Raw genomic sequence first — 23902 nt, 5'->3', positions numbered from 1 at the left:
AGACTGGTACTATCTGGACAAGAAGGAGGAGCCTGGAAACCAGTGTGGTGGGGAGAGGCAAATATGATTGAGCCAGGGTGCTGGGGGAGAACTGGGACTGACTGGCTAAAGAAACTGGGACAAGACTGTGAGGTGGACACTGAGATTAGAGAAGGAGTTAAGGGAGAGAGACTGGGACTACAAGCCGGGGGCCGGGATGACTCCAGGCTGGTGGGATGAGATGAGGAGCTGAGAGAAGGAGAACTGGGACTTTCTGTGGATGGTACATGGCAGAAGGGCCAAATTTGGGGGGAATGGACAGAAGAGCCTGTGCCCAATATAGTGCACTCTTCTCCTGAGCCTGGAACGGAGCCCAAGATTCCTGAGTCTCACCATTACTATGCTGTTAGCAAACATCTTTGAAACCGACTGGCAAAATGTCCCATCTCTGTTTAGTGCTGGTCCACATAGAAGATGACAACCTACTGTTGCTCTCAATTACTCCATTAGCTCAAGTGGCTGAGGTCTGTGTGGTGGATCCAAAGAGTCCAAACTTGCCGACGTGGGTTTCAATATGATGTCACATGATGGAGTTTGTTTATCCAATTTTTTATAAGAAATTATGTACAAAAATACCATAAGTTAAAAGCACATTGTTTGCAAAGTCAAGCTCTCAAAACTTAGGAAATGCCAGAATTAAGGTTGCTTGTGCAGTCTTAATTTGTTCTTCCTTGTGCATATGCATTATGATTCAGACTATGATTTTGGCAGGAATGTTTTTAGTAAGTTTCTCAGCAGGGCAAAGTGAAATATCAGCACAGCAGACTTTTAGGGTACCAACAAGGAGAAAACAGCAAATTTGTTGTTTTATAGGCATAGAGAAATAGCTAGAGTACATAGTGTTAATATAATTTTTTCTTAACTTTGGATTTAGGCTATATAATTATATATATTGTAGCTGGTAACTTTGTGTATGTTACTGTTCCTTTCTTTACGGTCGTCTTTGAATGGTGATAGAGGTTTGCTTTCTTTCTAGTGGGATTATAATATCTTTCTTCTACTTGCTTTTGTTCTCTGATCAGCTCTGTTTCGGTGGGATTATTAGGTAACACATTACTGCTTGATTATGATGATCAAAGTATTCACTTTGGAAATGTACACAGTCTTTATTATTAGTTTGGCTTTTGAATGAAACCATTCACATAAGAGTCACTGGAAAGCTTGTTTGAAATTAATTAATTCAGACGTTATGGGAAACTGAATATTTTAACATATAAAACTTACAGGCTTGAAAACAAAGCCTTTACACATCTCATGTTGTTTATATTATTTAATAGGTGAACATTATACCAGTCATAGCCAAAGCAGACACCATTTCTAAAACTGAACTACAGAAGTTTAAAATCAAACTCATGAGTGAATTGGTTAGTAATGGAGTCCAGATATACCAGTTTCCAACAGATGATGAAACCATTTCTAAAATTAATGCCACCATGAATGTAAGTATGTTGCATACATTTGAAAGAATGTTTGTTCTGGTATTAAAGTATCCTTTTTACCACTTTTCATGCTTTTTCTTGAATGTTCTTTTTGAGGCAATAGGATTTTGTATTTGTAGCAAGTTGGATATTTACATTTGTCGTCTTATGAACTACTTAAGGAAAAATTTAGACACACTCATCTAGTCTGGGTCCCCTCCCCCCCCCCCAAATCCCCCTGTTCTTCTATTGGTTGGTGGTATTCATCACCTTAAACTAAATTTGAGTGAAAACTAGATTTTTCTTTTTGAAGTACTGTCTATGGGGGATCCTGCTGTTGGTGTATATGGATCTTGTATCTGCTGGTCAGAACGTTTGACAAGCAGTGCTGTTGAGGGTTACATGTGTTCAAGGACATAAATGGGTGTGCAGCCCGAGCCATCGGTTGGTTCCCCGTTACCACTTGTGCCAGGGAATCGGAATGCTGTAATGTCTGATACCTGGCATGGATTATTCTGACAGAAAAGAATTCCTAGTTTTGTGGAAAGCTTTGTGTTACTCTAATAACTTTCTTCCCAGTTAGCAGTACTTCAGGTTTAGTTGTGGAGCAGTCATTCAGTGCTGAGGCAACATTTCCTGCCTCATGGCTGGCTGAGCTTGTGGCATGAGCAAGATCTGAGGCCTCATGCCCTGCACTTCCTGTAATGGCCTCATGTCTCTCACTGGTGGATGCTGAAGATGCCTGTTCGGCTTTGAGGAGGGCTGTATCCCAGATAGAGCAACTGTCTGCTGGCCTTTTCCAATAGAAATTGATGCATGAGGGACAACTACCTCAAACTTCATTTATTGTAGCAATCTATGAAGACTGAATTGGATTTGAGAACCAGGAGTCCTTGTGACATGTGCAGCCCTGCGTTGAAGCTCCAAAGTCCCTTAGTGCACTAGCAGGCCAGGATTTGAATAGCTATTGCTCTTTTTAAATGGATTCGCTATGTGAAACTGACTTGTAGTTATGTTTATTTGTCTCCAAATGCTTGTTGTTTCTCTGATTTAATTTTCAAGTGGTGTTTTCCAGTTCGTATGTAAGGATACTGGGAAATAAGACTGAATTGTTCTGACTGTTTTACAGGGACATTTACCATTTGCTGTAGTGGGGAGTATGGAGGAAATGAAGGTTGGAAACAAAATGGTGAAAGCTCGACAGTACCCTTGGGGCATTGTACAAGGTAAAATCTGAATTTTGAATAGTATTTTTCACAAGTATGTGAATGTTGTTTTCATTATAAAACCCATTCAAGTTGCAGAAGTGTTTATGTTTTGATATTAAGTGAGCTGATGCTGGCTTCTGATGCCAGATTGATAGGCTAACTGATCCAAAACATTCATGGCTTGATCTTCCAGGTCCCATCAACACAAATGAGATTTATGAGTGCTGCGCATCTCAGAAAATCAGGCCATTAGATCCTGGATGAGGTGATTAGTTATGTTGTTGCATTGTAAAGGTGCAGCTGGCATTACCAAATGTTACAAGGATATTATATCAGAACAGAGGAGAAAGAAAGTGATTTCTTTTGTAGATTCAAATAGGGAGTCATGAAAAGAAAAATAATGGAACCTGATAAACAATGTTTATAGTTAATGCTTGAATTATGTATAAAAATCATTGAGGCAGCAACAAAAGAAACTAAGGACATTTTATCCCCCAAAAACTTAACCAATTGAATAGAAAATACCAAGGTTATTCAAAATACTGTTCTACTGTATAGTCATTTGTATATCATGGATGAATATTACTATTATTATTTACTCGAATAGTGGAAAATGAGAACCACTGTGACTTTGTAAAGCTTCGTGAAATGCTTATTTGCACAAATATGGAAGACCTGAGAGAACAGACTCATGCACGGCATTATGAGCTGTATAGACGCTGCAAACTGGAAGAGATGGGCTTCAGAGACACAGGCCCTGAAAACAAACCAGTCAGGTAAGGGGGTGAATCCTTTAGCTTGAATGTTGATTTCATTCATTCCTTCCATTATGATCCCTAATCCTTTATAGTCTGAGGGACAGGATGAAAAATTATATTCTTTAACCCACCACTAGAAACAAATAGTGCTGTCTGAAGGAAATATCAGTAATACATGGAAATTGTAATATTTTTATCTAGTCATCATCACCGTATAGTATATGTGTGATGTGACTATTTTAGAGGAGTACAGACTATTTCTGTATTTCTCATAGATCACAGTTGCTTTGTTCCAAAACTGAGGATTTTGATTTATTTCTTGCAAAAATGTATTTGGCAGCCCATGTTCTTCTACATATATGTACTCTATTCTCTCTTCTTTTTTCTTGCCTTTGAAACTAATTCCAGCGTAACCTTGCTTTTTCTTATACTTCCAACAACTTTGCTGTTTTGTCTCATCTGTTAGTGATATCTGATGTAGAAGTGGTAGTGTGGTTGGACTCCATGGTCAGAAATAATTGAATAAATAACTTCAATCCTATAAAATCACTGGTACTAATTTTAACTTTTTACATTTCTTTACCCATAAAGATTAGAAATTAGTTCATGCCACAGAAAATCTCCAAATAGCCTGCCATAGAATTAAGGGGGGATTCCAAAAGTTCTCATGAAAAGCAAAAAGAAAGAGCTTACTTGTTAAACAGGCTTTTTTTGTATAATCGCACTTTGCACAGCAAATCCTCATAATTCCTGTTTCCCAATTTTTCTGTCTTTTCTAACTTTCTGAACTTTTTTTTCTTTATGTAACCTCTTCTTTCTATATATACGACTGCTTCATTTGTACATGCACATTGCGTGTTAGAATTCTTCCAGAAATAGACTTCTGAACTACCAATTTTTCTCTCCTCCCAGTCTATAATTAGTAGTCGAATTCTATTGAGAATGGAAATCTGTGAAGTGCCAATTTACTGCTGTGCAGTAGTGGTGGCCAACTCTGGGATGGAATATACATAAAAAACAGCAAAATATCCTGGAACTTAAAAATGTTTCTAATGCTCTGGCTCATCATTATTTGATATTTTTATATCTGCCCATCTTTACCCAGTTATTACTAATACTAAAAAGTAATGCATGTTCCAACTAGTTTTAGAATAGTTTTTCTAGTTGCATAAATTTTTAGCTTTCATCTTTATCTCCAAGAAGAAGCTACAGAGCTGCAGCAACAGATATGAACTGCAGAATGTTAATGTTTAGGACAACATGGTTTTTGGCATTGATTAAATGAATACCTGTTTTTAGCATTATTCTGTCAAGTGAGCTTATTTAACACATGATCATGCTGGATATGAGAGCACTTTCCAAAAGGTCTAAAGACCTTCAGAAAACCTCTCTAGCAACCAGGTGGTAATGTAAAACATCAACTACCATGAGAGAAATCGGAATATCACTGCACATGTATAGAATATTTGATTAGATAATCTTGAGTTGTCCCTCAATCAGGACACTATGTAGTGAATTAGATCATTCTTGACCAAACCTAACAGGAAGCATATGAGCTTTCCATAAGTAGAAAACTAAGGGTCACATCCAAAGCTCACTGAAGTCAGTGGAAGTCTTTCCATTTGCTTTTACTTCATGGGCTTTAAGTCAGGCTTTAAATGCATTGGTAGCTGAATAATTCTTCCTTCAAATGGGGAAATTGTTCATGTAAATGGCAAAAGGTCTTAGCTGGCATTAAGAGACAAGTTCAGTGATACCACTGTATTGCAACTGACAAATCTAGTTTCAGCTGCTATTGGAAATGGCCATAGTCAGCATCATAAATGTGTTGACTGCAGTACTGTCTACCTTTTCTTAATGTTGGTGTTCGTATAGCTGCAATTTCTTCAGCAAAATGCATATGGCATCTAAACTAAAGCTTCAGGCTGCTTTAAACTTTAAATTATTTCCAGGCCTAAAGTTGCAGCGTTATACCTATATGTTTTAACATTCTACTCCCTGGATGTTGATTGGAATTGGATTCTCTGACAAGAAATCAGAATTATAGAAAGCTATAACTGCCATTGGTGTGCAGCTGTATTGGGGGCCTATTGAGTAGCTAGCCTACTGAGAACCCTGCGATTGATGGCAAGCATACTCTTTTGTGACAGATGAATTAGATATGCTTAGCCACAACTATTGAAGGCACCATTGTTTTTTTTTAAGAAGGGAAATAGGTACAGTAAAAGAATTTAAAGAGAGGAATTAACTAACTGATTTATTGTGACAAAAATAGGCAAGCGGGATCTGCATGCAATTTTCCCTGTGTTCTGTACCACAGTGAGAATTACATTGATGCCTAAAAGAGAAGGCACTTGGTTTGTCTGAAGGAAAATTTACATAACTTTATAATGAGAAGAGAGAATCCAGAGGATTCATTTGATATACAGTCTACCCAAAAATGTAACATTATCCATAAAATATTTGAATAATATGCTGGCTTTGCTGCATCAAGAGCTTTGTGGTATTGCACGTATGTCATTTTGATGATTTAATAAATACCCTCATATAGTTGCCACTAATTAATGATTGATACTTCATTTTGAATTTAATTTGAGTCCAAAACTGTTCCTTTTGCAGGGCAACAGCAATAGGTCTTGTATTGTCAGGACTGCTGATGAGGTCATAGGCAGAGAAAACCATAATTGGGTTTTCATAAATTGTCTAGTATGAAAAACTATGTTGATAAGTGTCCATTGCATGTACGGCAGTGGAATTATTATTGTGCCCCAAAGCATGCTAGGTCCTCTCAGAAAACCTGGAAAGAAATGGTCCCAATTCCAAATTGAAAAGTTAGAAACATACTTAATGTACAAGTGGGTGTAACAAGGAATAGGGATGGGAGAGCAAAGATAACAATTTTTCATGGTTAAATAGGCCAATAAATATAGTAGTCCTCCTAATCTAATGTCCTCTGTGAGTTTGCTTAGTAATAAGAACAGTTAACTGTTATTTATTTGTAGCTGCATTCCAGACTTTTTTTGTTTATAATGAAATTCTAACAAACCACTATATCCTAATCCCCACAGGATTTAAATGGCGCTGGTTGTGATTTAGATTGTATTAATCTGAATTAAGAATGTCTACCCAACAAATTTTATACATGTGCCTTGTAAAAGAATACTTGTATGAAAAGAGGGATCAGCTGAATCACATAGGATCACGATGAGAGGCCCTATCGCAAAAGGGTATTATTAAGTGTAGTGATGTATACTAAACAAACATCAGTCTAAACAGATGTGTGGTATACAGTTTTAGAAACTAGAATTTATCATCTAACACTTTGCGGGGTGTATGGTTCATCACTTGAAGTCAAACATAGCTGGTTTGGTCATGTGGTTAGAACTCTTGTTTACTAGCCCTGAAAATAGCCAACCTGTTACCAGTCTGGAAATCAAGTTGTTGAAGGATTTAGAATTTAAAAGTTAGAGTGGAGGAGAGGAGACTTGAGAGAGAGATAATTGTATGGTAGCTCTTTGAAGAGAATAAATGATTGAGTAGATCTGCAAGCTGCAATTTAAAAGTCCAGAAATCTGATACTACTTGTATCATGTACTTAAATTATGTAGGTTTTTCTTTAAGACGAGTGTCTTTCTGTTTGCTTCCAGTCATAATCCGTCAGAGCCTGATTCTGACAGGTGTAGAGCACCTGCAACTTCCTTGAATTAAAAGTTGTGATAGTCAGCCCCCCATTTATGTATGGCCATTAATGCAGAAAGTATACTGACCAGAGCTATTGGAACCTTTAATGTTAAATTACTATCCTAAAGCCCATTTACCACTTAGGCCTAGTCTACACTGCGTAGGGTGGGGGGGAGGGAAATCAACCTAAGATACGCAACTTCAGCTACGAGAATAGCGTAGCTGAAGTCGACGTATCTTAGGTCGACTTACCTTGCGTCCTCATGGCGTGGGGTCGACTGCCGCCGCTCCTCTATCAACTCTGCTTCCGCCTCTTGCCACGGTGGAGTACAGGAGTCAACGGCAGAGCGATCGTGAATCGATTTATCGCGTCTACACTAGACGCGATAAATTGATCCCCGATAGATCGATCACTACCCGCTGACATGCCCTTAAACAAATGATCATTAGCTGTACCTCATCAATTTGTAGGAAATCTATGAGTGGAATTCTACTATACTGTGTTCTGATCCAGCAGAAGTGTTTGTTCCTCTCTTCTCTCCTCTGCTGTAGATAGAAGTGTGTGCAGGCAGAGTCCAGAGTGAAGTGACTCCTGGCTGGTGCCTCCCTGAGTCTTTCCTTTGGTTCCTACCTTGGCAGGTGGTAGGAGGCTAGCTGACAGCTAATAAGCATCCCTCCTGCAGTCCACTGCTTGCTGACCCAATGCTATGTTAGGGCCTACTCCAGGATATTTCCTAAGTTCTTTCCTCTGGTGGAAGAAAACTGACTGTCACAGGAGCATTGAAAATATATGCTACTAGTCTGCATAGATGGGGAAAGATACCTACAGCTTGTAAAATGGATATTTGTTTACTTTCTTGGATTGAAGTTAATCTTTTTTTAGTCTTTATTTTTCCGCATTCACAACGTGTGGGTCTCACAAGCTTCCCAGCCAATTTTCTTTTAAAGGGAACAGAATGCCCAAAATTGGAGCAACCAGTTATTCCTTGGGTTAATCATCCTTTTTTAAGCCATGGTGTCAGATTACATTTTAAATTCTTCAGAGCAGGCACTTGTCCTTGTTCTGTGGGTTTTCAGAGAAGGGCAACAAGAGTGATTAGGAGCATGAAAAAGTTCTTCATGTGAAGAAAGATTAGGATTGTTTACCATAAAAAGAAGATGAATAAAAAGGGACATTATAAAAGTATAGAGAAAGTTGACTGGTAGATTCTGTTGTCCCAGGCCATAACATAAGAACAAGGGGAAATTAAGTGACATTAATAGCCGACAAAATCAAAACTGATAAAATGAAGTATTTTTTCCCCCACAATGCTTAGGTGGTGTAACTCATTAAAACAGGATGTCTTTGCAGTCAGAAATTAGTGAGGTTCAAAGAGGGTTTGGATGTTTGGATGTTCTTGCTAACTATATAGAGCAGTGGTTTTCAACCTGTGATCTGCAGACCCCTGGATGTCTGCAAACCGTTTTAAGATTTCCAAAGATGTCCGCACCTCTGTTTGAAATTTTTTAGGGTCCATAAATGAAAAAAGTTTGAAAACCACTGATACGGAGTTTACAGTTAGTGCTTAAAAAAAAAAGGTGTTGGAAAGGATATAAAACCTCTTGTGTCAGGGTTTAAACCAATCTCTAACTACTAGGGATTAGGATTACACTGTCATGGAAGCCAGACTCTCCCTCAGCTGCCGACTGTGGGGTTTCTTGCACCTTCTCCTGAAGTATCTGGTGCTGATCACTCTCATAGATGGGATACTGGACTGGATGGATCATAGGTCTGATCCACTATGGGGAATTCCTATATCCCATCTTTTGTTTAAAGTGCTATGCTGTGTGTATATATAAAGAATAAAAACAATAAAATTATGACAGCCATTATCGCTAAAAGGATCTTGAACCCCATCCTTAACCAGTCATTTAGATACAGGTTGCCTCTTGTTCAAGCCTTTATTCGGGTAAATGCCTAGGTACATTCTGAAAGTCCGCTATTGTCAAATTTAGGAAACCTCTGGGATAGTGAGTCTGAGTCAAAGAACTCCCTGAAAACACCTCGCCACCATCTTCAGAATTTAAATCTTGAGACTGTTAACTGTAGTGCCTTAACTCCTGTTGAGTTTTTATACTGAAGAGTTCTAAAGCTTTTCTGTCAAATGGAGGGTTTTATTAATAGAATATATCTGAGGAGTAAGTTACCTGAATCACTCTTAAGGTAGGTTATTTGGATCACTCTCTTTATATTTCTATCGACATGTAAATTTGATCTTTGTGAGATGAAATATTTAGTGTCCTACTAAGCCTGCTTAAATTAAGCTCGTTGAACATGAGCAAAACTTGATTGATTTGCACCTTTGTTTTTAGGGTCCCCCTACTAAAGGGTTACACAGATAGCAAAAAGTCTATATATCACAGCCACGCTTCTGTAGAAAGGTAGGTAGTAGTGCTATAGTGAAGTATGTGAAGTGTGTTAGTAAAATATTAAAAATTATTTACCTTATTTGTACGTAAATGCCTTTGTCACAAACTCCCTTCCCCCAGCAACCCCTCTTACAGAAAGGGTGATAATATCCCTGTATTAGATTTTCATTTTAAAGCTGGAGTGCATTATATGAAGCATGTCAGAGCCAGTGTTGTGTACATTTTGAAAAGCATTTAACTGACCACAGTATACACAATTCATTAGATATGTATAGTGCCCACTTAAACTCTGATGGAATATAAACCACTCTTAAAATAAAGCACTTTTTAGATCATTGTTCTGCTGACATTAAACATTGTGGGGAGGGTTGAAGTTATTACATGTTCTGTTTTTGTCATTGTGATTTGCAAAACAATACTATATTTTAGAAACAAACAGAAAAAAGAACAAAAAACAGTGCTTTTATAAGTGATTATTTGGTAAATCTGGTATCTTCAAGGCAGACTTCTTTGTGTGAACTTCATGGATGCATGCCATTTTAGCCAGTATGTTTCTCTGCAGAACTATTCCTACAAATATGATTATCAACATGTATCTAAGTGAATGAATTTCTAGGAAAGGTGCCTTAATTTCTCTATTTCTTTTAATTTGAAAGAAGATAGCGACAACTTACTCATTAAGATCTTGCGGTGATGATTTTTATTTTTAAAGAAGTGACCTGGTCTCGTCTCATAAAATTATTGATGTTCATTTGGTTGAAAAGACACACAGTACCTAGGGCAGATCTACACTACAGCAGGGATCAACGCTCTGAGGTCGATCCATCGGCAGTCGATTTAGCGGGTCTAGTAAAGACCTGCCAAATCACCTGCAGATCGCTCTCCAGTCAACCCCAGTACTCTACGCCTGACAAGAAGAGTGAGGTAAGTGTAAACCGCGCGGTAACTTGACCTAAGGTACGTCGACTCCAGCTACGTTAATCACGTAGCTGGAGTTGCGTAGCGTAGGTCAACTTACCACATTAGTGTAGACATAGCACAAGATACAAGGATTGTGACAAAAGTAAGTTACTGTATCCCACATTGGGAGAGGAAAAGAGGAAGGAAAGTAGCGTTGTCACAGTGATTAACTTACCAATGGTGCTAAACTCTTACCTGGTAGTGAATTGGGGAGAGCTTTAGAGTAAGAAGAGGTGAATCAACTCCCTCTGCCATTACCCCACTGAAAGGATGTTGCACTCCCACCACCCAACAGTCAATGAGTCAGTAAGCAACAAAGTGCTGAATGTGTGGAGGAAAAAAAGTAGTGAAGGAACTACATTTGATTTAATAATTGAAACATTCAGCAACAAGACTTTCATAGAAGGATGAAAGAAAGAAGTGGAGTGAATAGACTGTCAGCACCGGTGATGTCATACTTCCTGTTACGTTGACTCAAAATGGATTGATATTTAGGAATGGGGAGCTTTCCTGCCGCTGTTATAGAATTAAGTACAAATAACAAGAGGTGAAACTGTTTCAATTTATTGTAACATCTACATCAGCAAGTTCTGAATCAGGAAAACTAAGAACTTTTTATACTGAAGATTACTTTGAGTGGTAACAACTGAACAGGATTTAAATCTGTTAATGTGCCAAAAAGGAAGAACATAAGTTAATGAATAAAAAGATGTTGATGCAGTGTTTCAGCAGCCTGGAAGGAAGCCATGAACTTTGCTCTTGATAGCTGAGGAAAGATGCCAGATACAGCTAGAAAAGAGAACAAGAATATTAAAGAAGGCAAACAGGGCACATGTAACACCAGAACAGAGAGGGACATCATTGCCAACATTACGACTTTGTCATGGTTATTTTTAGTAAAAGTCACTAACAGGTTGTGGACAGTAAATTCACGGAGGCCTGTAACCTGTCTGTGATTTTTACTAAAAATAATGGGGAGGTCTGACATGGGGAGTGACTGAAGCCTAAGCCCCAGGGACGGGGAGGATGAGAGTCTAAGGGTACGTCTTCACTACCCGCCGTATCGGCGGGTAGCAATCGATTTCTCAGGGATCGATATATCGCGTCTCATCTAGATGCGATATATCGATCCCTGAACGCGCTCATGTCGACTCTGTAACTCCACCAACCTGAACGGCGGTAGCGGAGTCGACATGGGGAGCCGCGGACATCGATCCCGCGCCGTGAGGACAGTAAGTAATTCGATATAAGATACTTCGACTTCAGCTACGTTATTCACGTAGCTGAAGTTGCGTATCTTATATCGATTTTCCCCCATAGTGTAGACCTGCCCTAAGCCCCACTGTGGAAGAGGGGGACTCCAGCATCCACTGCCATGGTGGCTGACAGTGCCGGGGCCCCTGCTTCCTGCAGTGGCTCAGAGCTGCGGGCTCCCCCAGCAGCTGACAGCTGCAGGCCTGCTGCCCCAGGGCACATGGCTGAAGCGGAAAATGTCACTGAGGTCTCTGAAAGTCATGTAATCCGTGACCTTCATGACGCAGTCTTATCCTTACTCATTGCTAATACTTTGAAGATCCTTTTATTAAACTACTCATCAGCATTATTTCCTGTAAGAGACAGGCCCAAGTCCTCAGCTGGTGTAAAATAAATCGACTTATCTATACCAGCTGAGGGTCTGGCCCACAAACTCAATTATCGTAGACTTTGCTGTCTTACAAAACATTTATTCAGATATTTTTTGGAAAGAGCATTTTTCATCCAAGCGTGACAAAGCATTTCTCAAAGATAGGTAGGTTATCATCTTTTTAAGATGGGAACTGAGGTGTGGGTACAGGAATAAAACAACATGATCTGATTAACAGTTTTGTTGTTGATACCCTGCCTCTGTGTTTTGTGTCCAGGTGTTTGCTTGATAGCCTGAACTATTGTTTTTGTTACCCTCTTAATTTCAAAGACCAGTATAGTACGCTTTAAATGTGTTAGCTTCTGTGAAGAAACTAATTTTTTTAAAACCATACTAACAAAAATGTTTTTGTTAAGGAAATTCAGACTTTTCAAGAAATAAGCCTATATTGTGGATATCAAAGTACTTGTAAAATCAGATATCACTTTTAGCCACATGACTATCCCAGATATTCAATTTTGAAATCACATAAAGAATCCTATATATTTTGTTTGAGAGTCACATTGTTTCCCTTCATTCAGGTTGAGCCTTCTTACTTCACTTATTTCCCCAAGGATAGCTTTTTATAGGGCATAATCAATCTAACAGCTGTTATGTGCGAAGTAGCATCTTGGATGAAACATTTCAGAGATGTTAAATTTTCATTGATTACGATCAGTCTATTCCAAGTATGAGAGAACTCCTATCCCTTTCCAACATATTGAGTGTCTTGCCACTTCCTTTTCTTGTAAACTCTGCATTTTGCAAAATGGGGATTGAGAGTGTTCCTACTCCATGTTTCAAGAATTGTAACAGTCCTAAACCGCTGTAATTTTGAAGTGATTCAAATCAGATCAGTAAAGGGCTTCTTGTCAGTTTTTTCAAATCTACCCAGGCATGTTTACTACAAAGGTGTAGGGAGTAGTTGCTTCTATTTAAGGTTGTTTATTACTTGCATATGAGAAATTTGAGAGATTTTTACATGAGCTGAACAACTTGTTGAAGTAATGTGCCAAACAGTATTTACATGCTTCCTTTATGTTTCCTTATCTTGCAAACAATATGATAGAGACTATAAATTCTCTGGACTTCAGTCTACAGGAGACCTATGAAGCTAAGAGGCATGAGTTCTTTGGCGAATTGCAGCGGAAGGAGGAGGAGATGAGACAGATGTTTGTGCAGAGAGTCAAGGAGAAAGAAGCAATATTGAAAGAAGCTGAGCGAGAGGCAAGTATGCCTCTTTTCTTTTTAATGTACAGGTGTTTGGAATATTTTAGCAAAATCACTACTATGATCATACCTATTAATTAACTCTTGTATAGCACTAGAGCTAAAAGGACACAACTAGGTTGAGTTCCATTGTGCTGGACACTATACAGTTATATAATAAATGACAATATCATTCCTCAAAGAGCATACAGTTAAAGGACTGGACAGATGGAGAAGAGAAATACACATGGGCTTGGACAGAGTGATGGAGACAGGGTAACATAACAGTCTGCACAGTTCTATAGCAATAATTGCAGCTCACCATGGCCTAGCCATTATCAGATTGCAGTTTTCTGCATGCATTATGGCGGAAGTGAGTTTTGAGGAGGGAGCTGAAAGAAAGTAAGGCGGTGACTACAGATTTTGATTGGGAGCATTTTCCATACATCATGGTTAGCATGGGAAGAAGCACAGAAGTGCTTGTTGAAGAGGTGGGTGATTGAGACATTATTGGTGGAATTAAAGTGGGAGTCAATGTTGCAGTAAAATGAGTTAGAAGGGGTGGGGCTAAATTGTGGAGTGCTTTAAAAAAAAAAAAAGGACATAATTTGTTTGATGCATTGGGGGTGTGGGAGGGAGCGGTGGATGAAGCCTAAACTAGTAAATATCCTGTTTATATTATTTATAAGTCCACCATTGCAGTAGTATCTAGGTATATCTTTTAAATTCATCAAAAGATATTGCAAGATTTCTATAGAAATCCTGCAGGTTTTCAGTATTCTTCAGCCCAAACAGCTGAATGTGTGGTTATCCCCATAAACAAGGGTATTCTGGAGCTGTGTAGGGACTTTGAGTTAACCCAAGCTTCAATTCCTACCTGCTTTAAAGCAGGCATACACTATGTATCAAATTCCTGAGAAGGATTTTGAATATCTTTTTACTTTCACCCAATACCAGGCTCTCTCTGGTAGTGGTAGTAGCTAATGAGAAATCTAGACTGGAGCTTCTAGATCCTTACTTAATAAAGATATGAAGTAGATGGATCTCTTGAGATCTGAGGCATTTGTCAGTGCAAGAAATTCCTCAAAGGATTGTCTTCCATCAAGCCATGCTAGGAAAATGATTTTCTTACCACCCCTCTCCCCCAGCCTCCTTATTTAACATTCCATAAGATGGTCCTACATGTTTACCTCAAATCCTGTCTTAAAGTGGTTTCTGATTTCCATCGCAGGTCATTAACCTTGCATTTTTCCTTGCGATGCAGGTGCATTTGAAAGGAATTCAGCTCCAACTTTAAATGTCAAGAGGGTCTTAATTTTATTTTCTAAATAGGATCAAACTAATCCACAAGTTGCCCTCCGTTACTTGTGATGTGTTGGATAAGATTAGGATCATAAACTCCTTCCCAGCATAAGACTGCCCAAGCAGATCAGGATATGAATGATTTATTGTGTTCAGCAACCAATGGGTTTCAGGGCACATTCAGGTAGGTCTAAGGCAGCCTCTACAACATACCTTTGCAGTTTGCTTCTCTGATATACGCAAGATAGTTTGCAGTGTTGTAGCCGTGTTGGTATCAGGATATGAGAGAGAGAGTGTAGATGAGATAATCTTTTATTGAACTAGCTTGGTGAAAAGTACACGTTTTCAAGCTCAGGGCCCTGCTCAGTGCCCTGCCTTTATGCCCAGCACCCCCTCGCCCAGAGACCTCTACTACAGATCCCTATGCCCACCGCCCTCTCACTGAGACCTCCCTCTGACCCCTATGCCCAGCGCCCCCCCAGACCACCCCACTGCCCAGCATCCCCCTCAAAATCCCACCATCACAGCTGTACAGCACCCCATGAAGGAGTTCTGCATAAAAGAAAAATAAAAAAATCTGTGCACAATATTTTAAAATTCTGCAAATTTTATTTGTCAATACATAAACGTGGAAGCTCCAGCATGGCAGTGGGGAGCACAGGCCACTAGTTTCATGAAGGTGGGAGATTACCCTGCATCCTCCCACCATCCCGGGACAGGGACTCAGTAGTGAGGCTGCACCTGACCCTGACACAACGCAAGGGCTAGGCCTGCCCCAGAAACATCCTGGGGCCCTGCCCCTCTGCGCAAGATACACCAGGTGTGGACAGGCAGGCTCAGCCTGGCAGCAGTATCCAAGTGCAGAGGGACTTAGTGTGGAGAGATCCCAGTGGGGGTAAGAGGGTTCTGTATGGGGCAGTCTGGGTGTGGGTGGCTCAGTGCAGGATCTGAATGCACAGGGACTCATGGGGGAGGGGAGGCCAGGTGCAGGGGCAATGGAACTCTGCAGGGGGGATCCAGGTGAAGGTGGTTGGGACTCAGTATGGGGTATCTAGGTGTGGGGAGCTCAGTGTGGCGGGACATGGTCTGGGTGCAGGGGAGGTGGGGTTCATTTGGGGTGGAGGTCCAGGTGCAGCTGGTTGGGGCTCATTGGGGAGGGTGTGTGGGGGGGCTCATTGGGGTGCTCTAGGTGTGGGGGAGGTGGGGCTTGTCAGGGTGGGAGTTTGATGGGCCTGTTTAATGGGGGAGGGATGCCAAGGGGATGCCGCATGCTGGGCTCCCACTTCTCCTATCCCCTTCTATTCCCCATCCAATGCCCCTTCCCCACTGTTCCATCCGCTCCCCATCCCATCCCTCTTCCTTCCCCACTGCCTCTTCCCCCATCTCCAGCCCGCCCCGCCCCACCATGGGCACTCACTGTTGTACAAAAAACAGGAGGGCTGTAAGCACAACCAGCACTAGGACCCAGAAGGCAGCATCCAGCTGCAAAGTCAGCGGAGCTGAGCAGCACCCTTCTTTTTCAGCTGGGCAGCTCTGCACTCACAGAACAGGGGGGCAGCGGCATGTGACCCTATGTGCCCCCCCCACTCCTCGCCTCTGCTTGGGGGCAATGCCAACTTAGGGTTGCCAACTTTCTACTCGCACAAAACCAAGCACCCTTGCCCCACCCTTCATCCAGGGCCATGCCTCACCCCTTCTCTGGGGCCCCGCCTCCGCTCACTCAATCCTCCCCTCCCTCTGTTGCTCCCTCTTCCCTACCCTCACTCCCTCGCTCATTTCCACCAGGCTAGGGCAGGGGGTTGGGGTGCAGGAGGGGATGAGGGCTGCGGCTGGGGGTGCAGGCTCCAGGGTGGGGCCAGGGATGAGGGGTTTGGGGTACAGGAGGGGACCCAGGGCTGAGGTAGAGGGTTGGGGTGAGGGCTCTGGCTTGGGATGCAGACTCGGGGGTGGAGCTGGGGATGAGGAGTTTGAGATGCAGGAAGGGGCTCCGGGTTGGGATCAAGAAGTTCAGAGGGCAGAGGGGGAATCAGGGCTGGGGTAGGGGGTTGTGGCACGGGAGGTGGTCGGAGCATAGGCTTCAGGCAGCGCTTACCTCAGGCAGCTCCTGGAAGCAGCAGCATATCCCCCATCTGCCTCCTACATGGAGGCACGGCCAGGCGGCTCTGCGCGCTGCCCTGTCCGCAGGCACAGCCCCCACCCTGTTCCCATTGGCTGTGGTTCCCAGCCAGTGGGAGCTGCAGAGCTGGCGCTTGGGGCGGGGGCAGTGTGCGGAGCTCCCTGGCTGCCCCTACACCTAGAAGCCGGAGGGCGGACATGCTGCTGCTCCCGGGAACCGTGCGGAGCCACGGCAGGCAGGGAGCTTGCCTTAGCCCTGCTACGCCAACCGGACTTTTAACGGCCCAGTCAACAGTGCTGATCAGAGCCACCAGGGTCCCTTTTCGACCAGGCATTCCAGTTGAAAATCGGACACCTGGCAACCCTACTCAAACTAAGCCCATGGGCATTCCCAGCTGCCCCGCCTCCCACTCCCTTTGCTCCTTCATCATTTTCTAAAGGGAAGCAAAGAAATCTGCAGGGGGACCTGTTTTCATTCCCCCAAGAGTATCCCACACAGACCCCCTCCACTGCCCAGTGCCCCCTCTCCCAATCCCCCAGAAACCCCCTCCCTAATGCCCTGCCTACCCTCCAGCCTCAGCTGCTGGGAAGTGACTATGTCTGTGCATGAGCTGAGCCTGCAGCACAGCTGGAGCCAGTCAGGGATCACTACGGCTCCTTGGGAACGGCACAGTCAGCCGGGCCAGAGCCTTCCTGGGTTGGGCTCCCTCAGGACCTACTTGCCTGGAGCTGCCCAGCCCAGCCTACTGCGCTGCCCCCCACCCACTGGCTGAGACCGGCCTGGTCCCTGCACCAGTCCCAGGCAGCTTGGCCTGGGGAGGTGGGCAGGACCACACAGATGGCGGGCAGCAGAGACTGCCCAAGCCAGAGCTGCACCTGCAAGTGGAGCAGACCCCTGGGACATGACCCTTGAGAGCCCACCCAACCCGGCTGTGCCACTAGCCCCACACCCATGGGTCAGGCGGGAGGGAGGTGAAGAGGAGTGAGCGGTGGGGGGATTTTGAGTTAGAGCACAGGCAGAGCGGGGAGAGGAGGTGGAGCCACGGTCCGGACACCAGGGCCCCTTCTGGGTGTGGGCCTGACACCATGATCAACCCAGTACTGTTCAAGCTACACAGAGCTCTTCTGGTCTGGGGAAGGAAGCAGAGTGTCTGAGCTAAATACAAGTTGGGACAGATATTGTTAAGCAGAAGGGGTAACCCATGTTTGAAGTGGTCACTTGAAATAAAGTGGGTAATTGGGGTCTAGATTGTTATGTATAAAGGGTTTGAAGTGGGCAATTAAGGGTAGCAGGCAATGTGGTGTGTTACAAATTGTTGTAATAAGCCATAAAAGCAGTGTCCCTGTGAAGTCAATGGTTTTTGGTGTGTAGCAGAGTATGAATTTAAGTTCCCATGGTCTCCTTTTGAAGGTGTTATGCAGGTTAGCTTTGAGGACAAGTATTAAAAGATCGGATATGAACTGATTGCTTTGTGAAAAGTGTTCACTCAGAGTGATATGGTGTGTTTGTCTTTTATCGTTTTTCTGTGTGAACTCTTTTGAAAGCATACTGGGTGATGTACACTACATGTAATAAGCATGTGTAGAACTCATGGATCTTGAAAGGTGAATTATGGGAGGTATTGATCTTTGTAGCTGTAAATATATGTCTTCAGGTTTTGTGTTTGTTGTTCTGGAAGGGTCTGGTGCTGCTTTGAGTTTACATTTAACAACAAACACTTTGCCCAAACCATGGGAATGGCCATTGGTACTAGGTTGGCTCCCCAGTATGCCAGCGTCATCATGGGTCACTTCAAGGAAGAATTTCTGGAAAAATGCACCATGAAACTAGTGATATATCTGAGATACATTGATAATAGTTTCATCCTCTGGACAGAAGACCTAAACTTCCTCATAGATTTTCATCACAACTTTAACAACCACCTATCCATCAGACTCTCCGCAGAACACTCCCACACCAGTATCAACTCCCTGGACACCATGATTAGCTTAAACAATGGAACCCTACAAACATCTATATACAAGAAACCCACAGATCACCACACTTATGTTCACAGATCCAGCAACCACCCCAGACGCACCAAAAAAATGTATTGTCTACATCCAGCCACTCAAATACCACAGTATTTGCTCCAAAGAGAAAGTCCAGGTTGCATACCTAAACACACTTAAAACCACCTTCACTAAACAAGGAGATTCCACCAGAGAAGTAGATTGCATTCTGGAAAGGGCCACCAAAATATTCTAGGAGAACATTCTTCAATACAAGGAAAAAAACCTGAAACCATTGACTGCACATCCCAAGCGACACAGTTATATTGACCTACCTCCTGGTGTAGCTCCACCTCCACTTCTCGGGGAGGTGGAGTACCTACGCAATGGGAAAAGCTATTCTGTTGGTGTAGGTAGTAACTTCACTAAGTGCCACAGCAGCACAGTTGCAGTTTTGTAAGTGTAGACAAACTCTCAGACACTGCTTCCTTCCCCAGACCTGAAGGAGAGCTCTGTGAAGCTCTAAGGACTTGTACCTCCCACTGACAGAAGTTGGTCGAGTCAAAGATATTACCTCACATATCCTACCTCTCTTATATGCAAGGTTGGTATTTGGAGCTCTTTATGCAGAATTACTCTCTGTACCTGAATTCTGCCCAATTCAGGACAGTAGTCTTGCAATTACTTCTAAATACTGCTCCTCAGACTGACGGACCTACAGGATCACTACTTGCTTGCTAATCTCCCAAGTGTGGCAGTCCATAAGGACAGCTTCAACAGAGATTTTGAGCATGCAGTGGTTCACTTGGAGCTGTAACTGCACAGTTCCAAAAAGAAGCTTAACTAAGGCCATGTCTAGACTCTGGACCTTATAGCGGCACAGCTGTACCGCTGCAGTTGCGCCACTGTAAGGTCTCCTGTGTAGCCACTTTATGCCAGTGGGAGAACTCTCTCCCGCCAGCATAATTAAACCATCCCCAATGAGCAGCGGTAGATATGTTGGTGGGAGACACTCTCCTGATGACATAGCACTGGCCACACCAGCACTTTTGTCGGTGAAACTTACGTTGGTGAGGGATGTTTTTTTTTTCACACCTCTGCTTGACAAAAGTTTTGCCGACAAAAGTGCTAGTGTAGACAAGCCTAAAATGTGTTTCTTCAGAGAACAATTCTTGCAGATAAATAATTAACTCCTGTGATACAACAAATAGTTTTTCTCCAACTACTCAAATTGTAGTCATGGACACTGGGCTACATACATATACAGCCATCTGATGGCTTTCTGATCATCTAGTTTTAGGGAGGTAGAAGTCTTAGATATTCTGCCCAACAGTTCCTAATTTTCGAATGCTCTGCTAATCTTTTCCTCTTCTCAGAGGTTCTAATATCAAAGAGCTTCACAACTCCAGTTTATATCAAGCTGTTGTTTTTCTTTACTCAGCTCAGTGATGATTGGATACTCCTCTGTTGAACCATAAAGGGGGCCCTCTCTTCAGTTTTGGAAATATTACCTGTGGATGCCTCAATTTTTGATCCATAGAAGATATTTCCTGATGCAAATCTAATGCCCTATTTAGTTCTTGCAATTTATGGGCTCCAGCATTATGTTACGTGTAGTAATCGATCATCAAGGATAAGAGGATTTGGTGCTTGTTTACTCCCTGTTAGTCGTAGAAAAGGATTGCTGATCCAGGTGTCTCCCTGTTAATTTTTTAATACAAATTAAAATCTGTATACATGTCATACTAAATGCCTCTTTTAAAAAAAAAAGTTGTTTGGAAAAAAATGGTTGTTTAAGCATTTTTTGTAAATGCAAACGCATATAAATATGTGATTGTACTCTGAAAGTTTTTTTTAAGTTTTTTTTTTAACAGGATTATGGTTCCCCTGTGTTTGATTTATGAATCAGTGTTTTAAGAGCTCAAGATATGTAAGAAATCTGCAATGATAACAAAATGCAAGTTATCTATGTAGCTTACAAAGTTTGCTTTGAGTATTAGTGAGTGTTTTCCTATGGCAAGACTACCACCGTGTGTCACTAGTTGGAAATGCAATTTTTGTGCTTTGGTTAATAGCTGCAGGCTAAATTTGAACATCTTAAGCGACTTCACCAAGAAGAGAGGATGAAGCTGGAGGAAAAAAGAAAACTCCTGGAAGATGATATGATTGCATTCAATAAAAGGAAAGCTGCTACTGAGTTACTTCAAGCACAGGCATTTGCATCTACACCTAGTGTTAGTTTGAAAAAAGACAAGGACCGTAAAAAGTAAGTGCTCATACTAGCAGTCTGTCTAGGATATCAATAGAAAAAAAAGTCTCCACATTTCAAAGAGTTATTTAGTCATAACCAAACTTCAGTCATTTTAATAAACAGTGTAAATATGTTATCTTTTATATGATGAGAATTAAAGTATGAATAATAATCATGCTTGAGTCATTGACTCAAATAACTTAGCTATTTTGACTGATCTGAGGAGCTGCTGTATATTCTATGAGAGTTCTTTTTTTCAATAAGGGATCCAGGTTTTCGGCTTGAACTCCTGTGCTTTGATGTCAGAGATCATGAAATTGTGAGCGTGCAGGAACAGAGTGAGAGGGAGAAGTTAGAAAGGGACAGAATCTCACACAGGGAATTCCAGAAATAGCAATTGGATGCAATTGTCGAGTTTTATGGGTTTAGGGTATGTGTTAGTTTCACAAGTTGTAGAATTGATCTTTATAGTTACTACTTTTTTCTTGCATTTCTTCTTTTATTCTTCGTATTATCAGATGCTATGCTATTTTCTAGTAAAGAGTGAAGCCAATGTGGATCTTTGTCAGTGCTAAACAGTAATCTTTGCTGGGTCAATGGCACTCATTGGTTTGCAATCCTCCAATGCCTCCTCTCCACTGAGGAACCAGTTGCTCTGCCATAGTTGTGATTGTATCATCACGTACATTACAAACAAGTATTTTCAGGATTTTGTAACATGGTCCTACAATTGTGCTGTATCCTGAATATGGCCCACATTTTTTCACTTTTGGAGCCAGTTGACTTTTGTCTTGTGAAAACTTGAAAAAGTTGTGGAGTTACAGGAGTCCTTTAAAAAGCAGAACTCCCAAATAACTCATTAAAACAAATGTGTTTTCACAAAGAAAATTGATGCACACAAAATATGTTTTAACTTTGAGTGTGACAAAAACAACAAACATCATAAAATTAATCATTTTGTTTCTTGATGGTGGATTACAATTTAACTGTAAATAACAGTTTGCTTTGTTGTTTTTGTCAGTCTTATTGAAATTGAAAATTCAGTTTTGATCTGATACGCAGCTGCATGTCACTGGCCAACTGCTATGCGTAATTTTAGAAGTTATATGGGCACACACATTCCCATGAATGCTGGAGCAAGACCAGGCTTGACTTTTTCTGTGTATACATCAGTTTTCTATTTCTACTTCACTTTCTTAAAATTGCATCTTATAAATAATGTAGCTACTTTCTTTTCCCTTCATGTCGTCTTCTGTAAGAATTGTACATGAAAATGGATTTATTAAAATGGATTTATTAACTGTACCATTATGAATAATTCTTGTGTATAAAGTTTTTCATTTTCTCTGTATTTACTCATTTATTTTTCTGTTTCATTTCCAGCTTTATGTAATACAGAGGATTATGGCAAGCAAATGTTAAAAATTATACAAGTAAGCTATGGTTTCCTATACTTATTCTTTTTCTTCTGTATTTCTTACCAAACAAAAATTTGGAAAATGGCCATTACTCCTGCAAATTAAAGAAGAAAAGTATATGGTCAATATGCATACAGTATTGTAAGTTACTGTTACATTAATATAATTTAATGAACATTTCCATTAAGCAGCTACGTTGATATGCCCTTATACTTTAGGAGCATATGACCAAGTCACACTTAAGTGCATTGTACCAAAGAAAATATCTCTACCGTAGACAGTTTTCATTCATAATATGAATGCTGTAGTACAGAAGTATTCAGTGAATATATATATTATAGCCTTTTGAAAGTAATTTTGATACGTTATGTTTACTTATTAAACAGCATTTAATGTAACTTCTGAAGTGTTTTGAAATGTATTAAATATTTAAATCTGCTCAAATAACCACTTATTAATTTTGCTGACAATGGTTTGTTTTTTATAGAAACACTGTTCTGATTTTGTGATCTAAGCTTTCTAATGAAAACGAATCATGGTCTTCAGTGCTGCAGTGTTGCATGCTAATATATTTGTAGTTGACATTACTAATTGAAGACCAAGTCATTTAAAAATATAGTCTAATCCACTTTCATCTGCTTTTCAGTCTTTGGCCTCTTTACATGTATTCCCTGGTTCAGAAACTGGGCATTTTTTAAATAAACTGAGCTATTAAAGACACACGAGTAACTTTACAAACATGACTAGTCCCATTTATTTCAATGAGACTTCCTGCATGCACAAGTTAAACACGTGTATAAGTGTTTCCAGGATTGGAGCCTTACTTTATTTGTATCTCTTTACTACATAAAGACAAACTGTTTAGTGGCTTACAGAATAGGTTGAAGAATCATTTTTTTAAAAACAAACTTTGATAAGTAACCATAGCTTTGTAGTGTTAAAATTATGTTGTACAACTAGAACAGATGGCTAAACTTCCCTTTTGTTAACTTCAGCATCTTTAGGTTAAAGCACGTTTAAAACAATTCTTATATTTTAAAAGTCCCCAATAACTATTTATCTGCAATAATCTATAGACAGTGTAATTCTCCAAAGATGACTTGCACATTACTATTTTTTAAATAAAATATTAATACATAACTTTACTGAAATAAAATGTACTTGCTGAAAAGTGTCTAAATTGCTTTAAATCCTACTTTTGTGTGTGTTGGTGTTAGACACATGAGGTAAGAATTCACATTACTCTTAAAAATAAACAAAAGTAATACAGTTGCAATTTTTTCAAACATTTTTCTTAAACAAATGATTTATTGGCCAAAATAAAATGTTAGTTCTGGCGCATTGGCTCAAGAAGTCAGACTGGTTCATAAACTGTTACTGTGCTCAAGCTCTGGCCCTTCTGAGTTTATTTAGACTGAGGAGATGATGCACACAAAGATGAGATATGGTGATAGGAGGGGAAGAGAGTAATGGAAAGGA

At 40.9% G+C, this 23902-nt stretch overlaps 1 protein-coding gene across 6 annotated transcripts in view; it reads left to right on the top strand.

Annotated features, from left to right (window-relative positions):
• SEPTIN10 (septin 10) overlaps positions 1 to 23902 on the top strand; it is a 66719-nt gene that overhangs the window by 25805 nt on the left and 17012 nt on the right. Inside the window, exons 5-12 of one of the 6 annotated variants that reach the window (XM_045006981.1) lie at positions 1317 to 1478; positions 2587 to 2683; positions 3273 to 3441; positions 9457 to 9525; positions 13231 to 13363; positions 20830 to 21020; positions 21270 to 21435; positions 22389 to 23157. In XM_045006981.1, coding sequence (XP_044862916.1) covers positions 1317 to 1478; positions 2587 to 2683; positions 3273 to 3441; positions 9457 to 9525; positions 13231 to 13363; positions 20830 to 21020; positions 21270 to 21399 — 951 coding nt within the window. In that variant the 3' untranslated portion in view covers positions 21400 to 21435; positions 22389 to 23157. Of the gene's footprint in view, positions 1 to 1316; positions 1479 to 2586; positions 2684 to 3272; positions 3442 to 9456; positions 9526 to 13230; positions 13364 to 20829; positions 21025 to 21269; positions 21436 to 22388; positions 23158 to 23902 lie in introns of those variants that run through there. The other 5 variants (XR_006577207.1, XM_045007007.1, XM_045006996.1 and 2 more) reach the window with 5 other exon arrangements.

Source organism: Mauremys mutica, chromosome 1 (assembly GCF_020497125.1).
Source record: "Mauremys mutica isolate MM-2020 ecotype Southern chromosome 1, ASM2049712v1, whole genome shotgun sequence".
Lineage (NCBI taxonomy): Eukaryota > Metazoa > Chordata > Testudines > Geoemydidae > Mauremys > Mauremys mutica.
The sequence above is the reverse complement of the archived record's forward strand: the minus strand, read 5'-3'. Positions and strand labels throughout refer to the sequence as shown.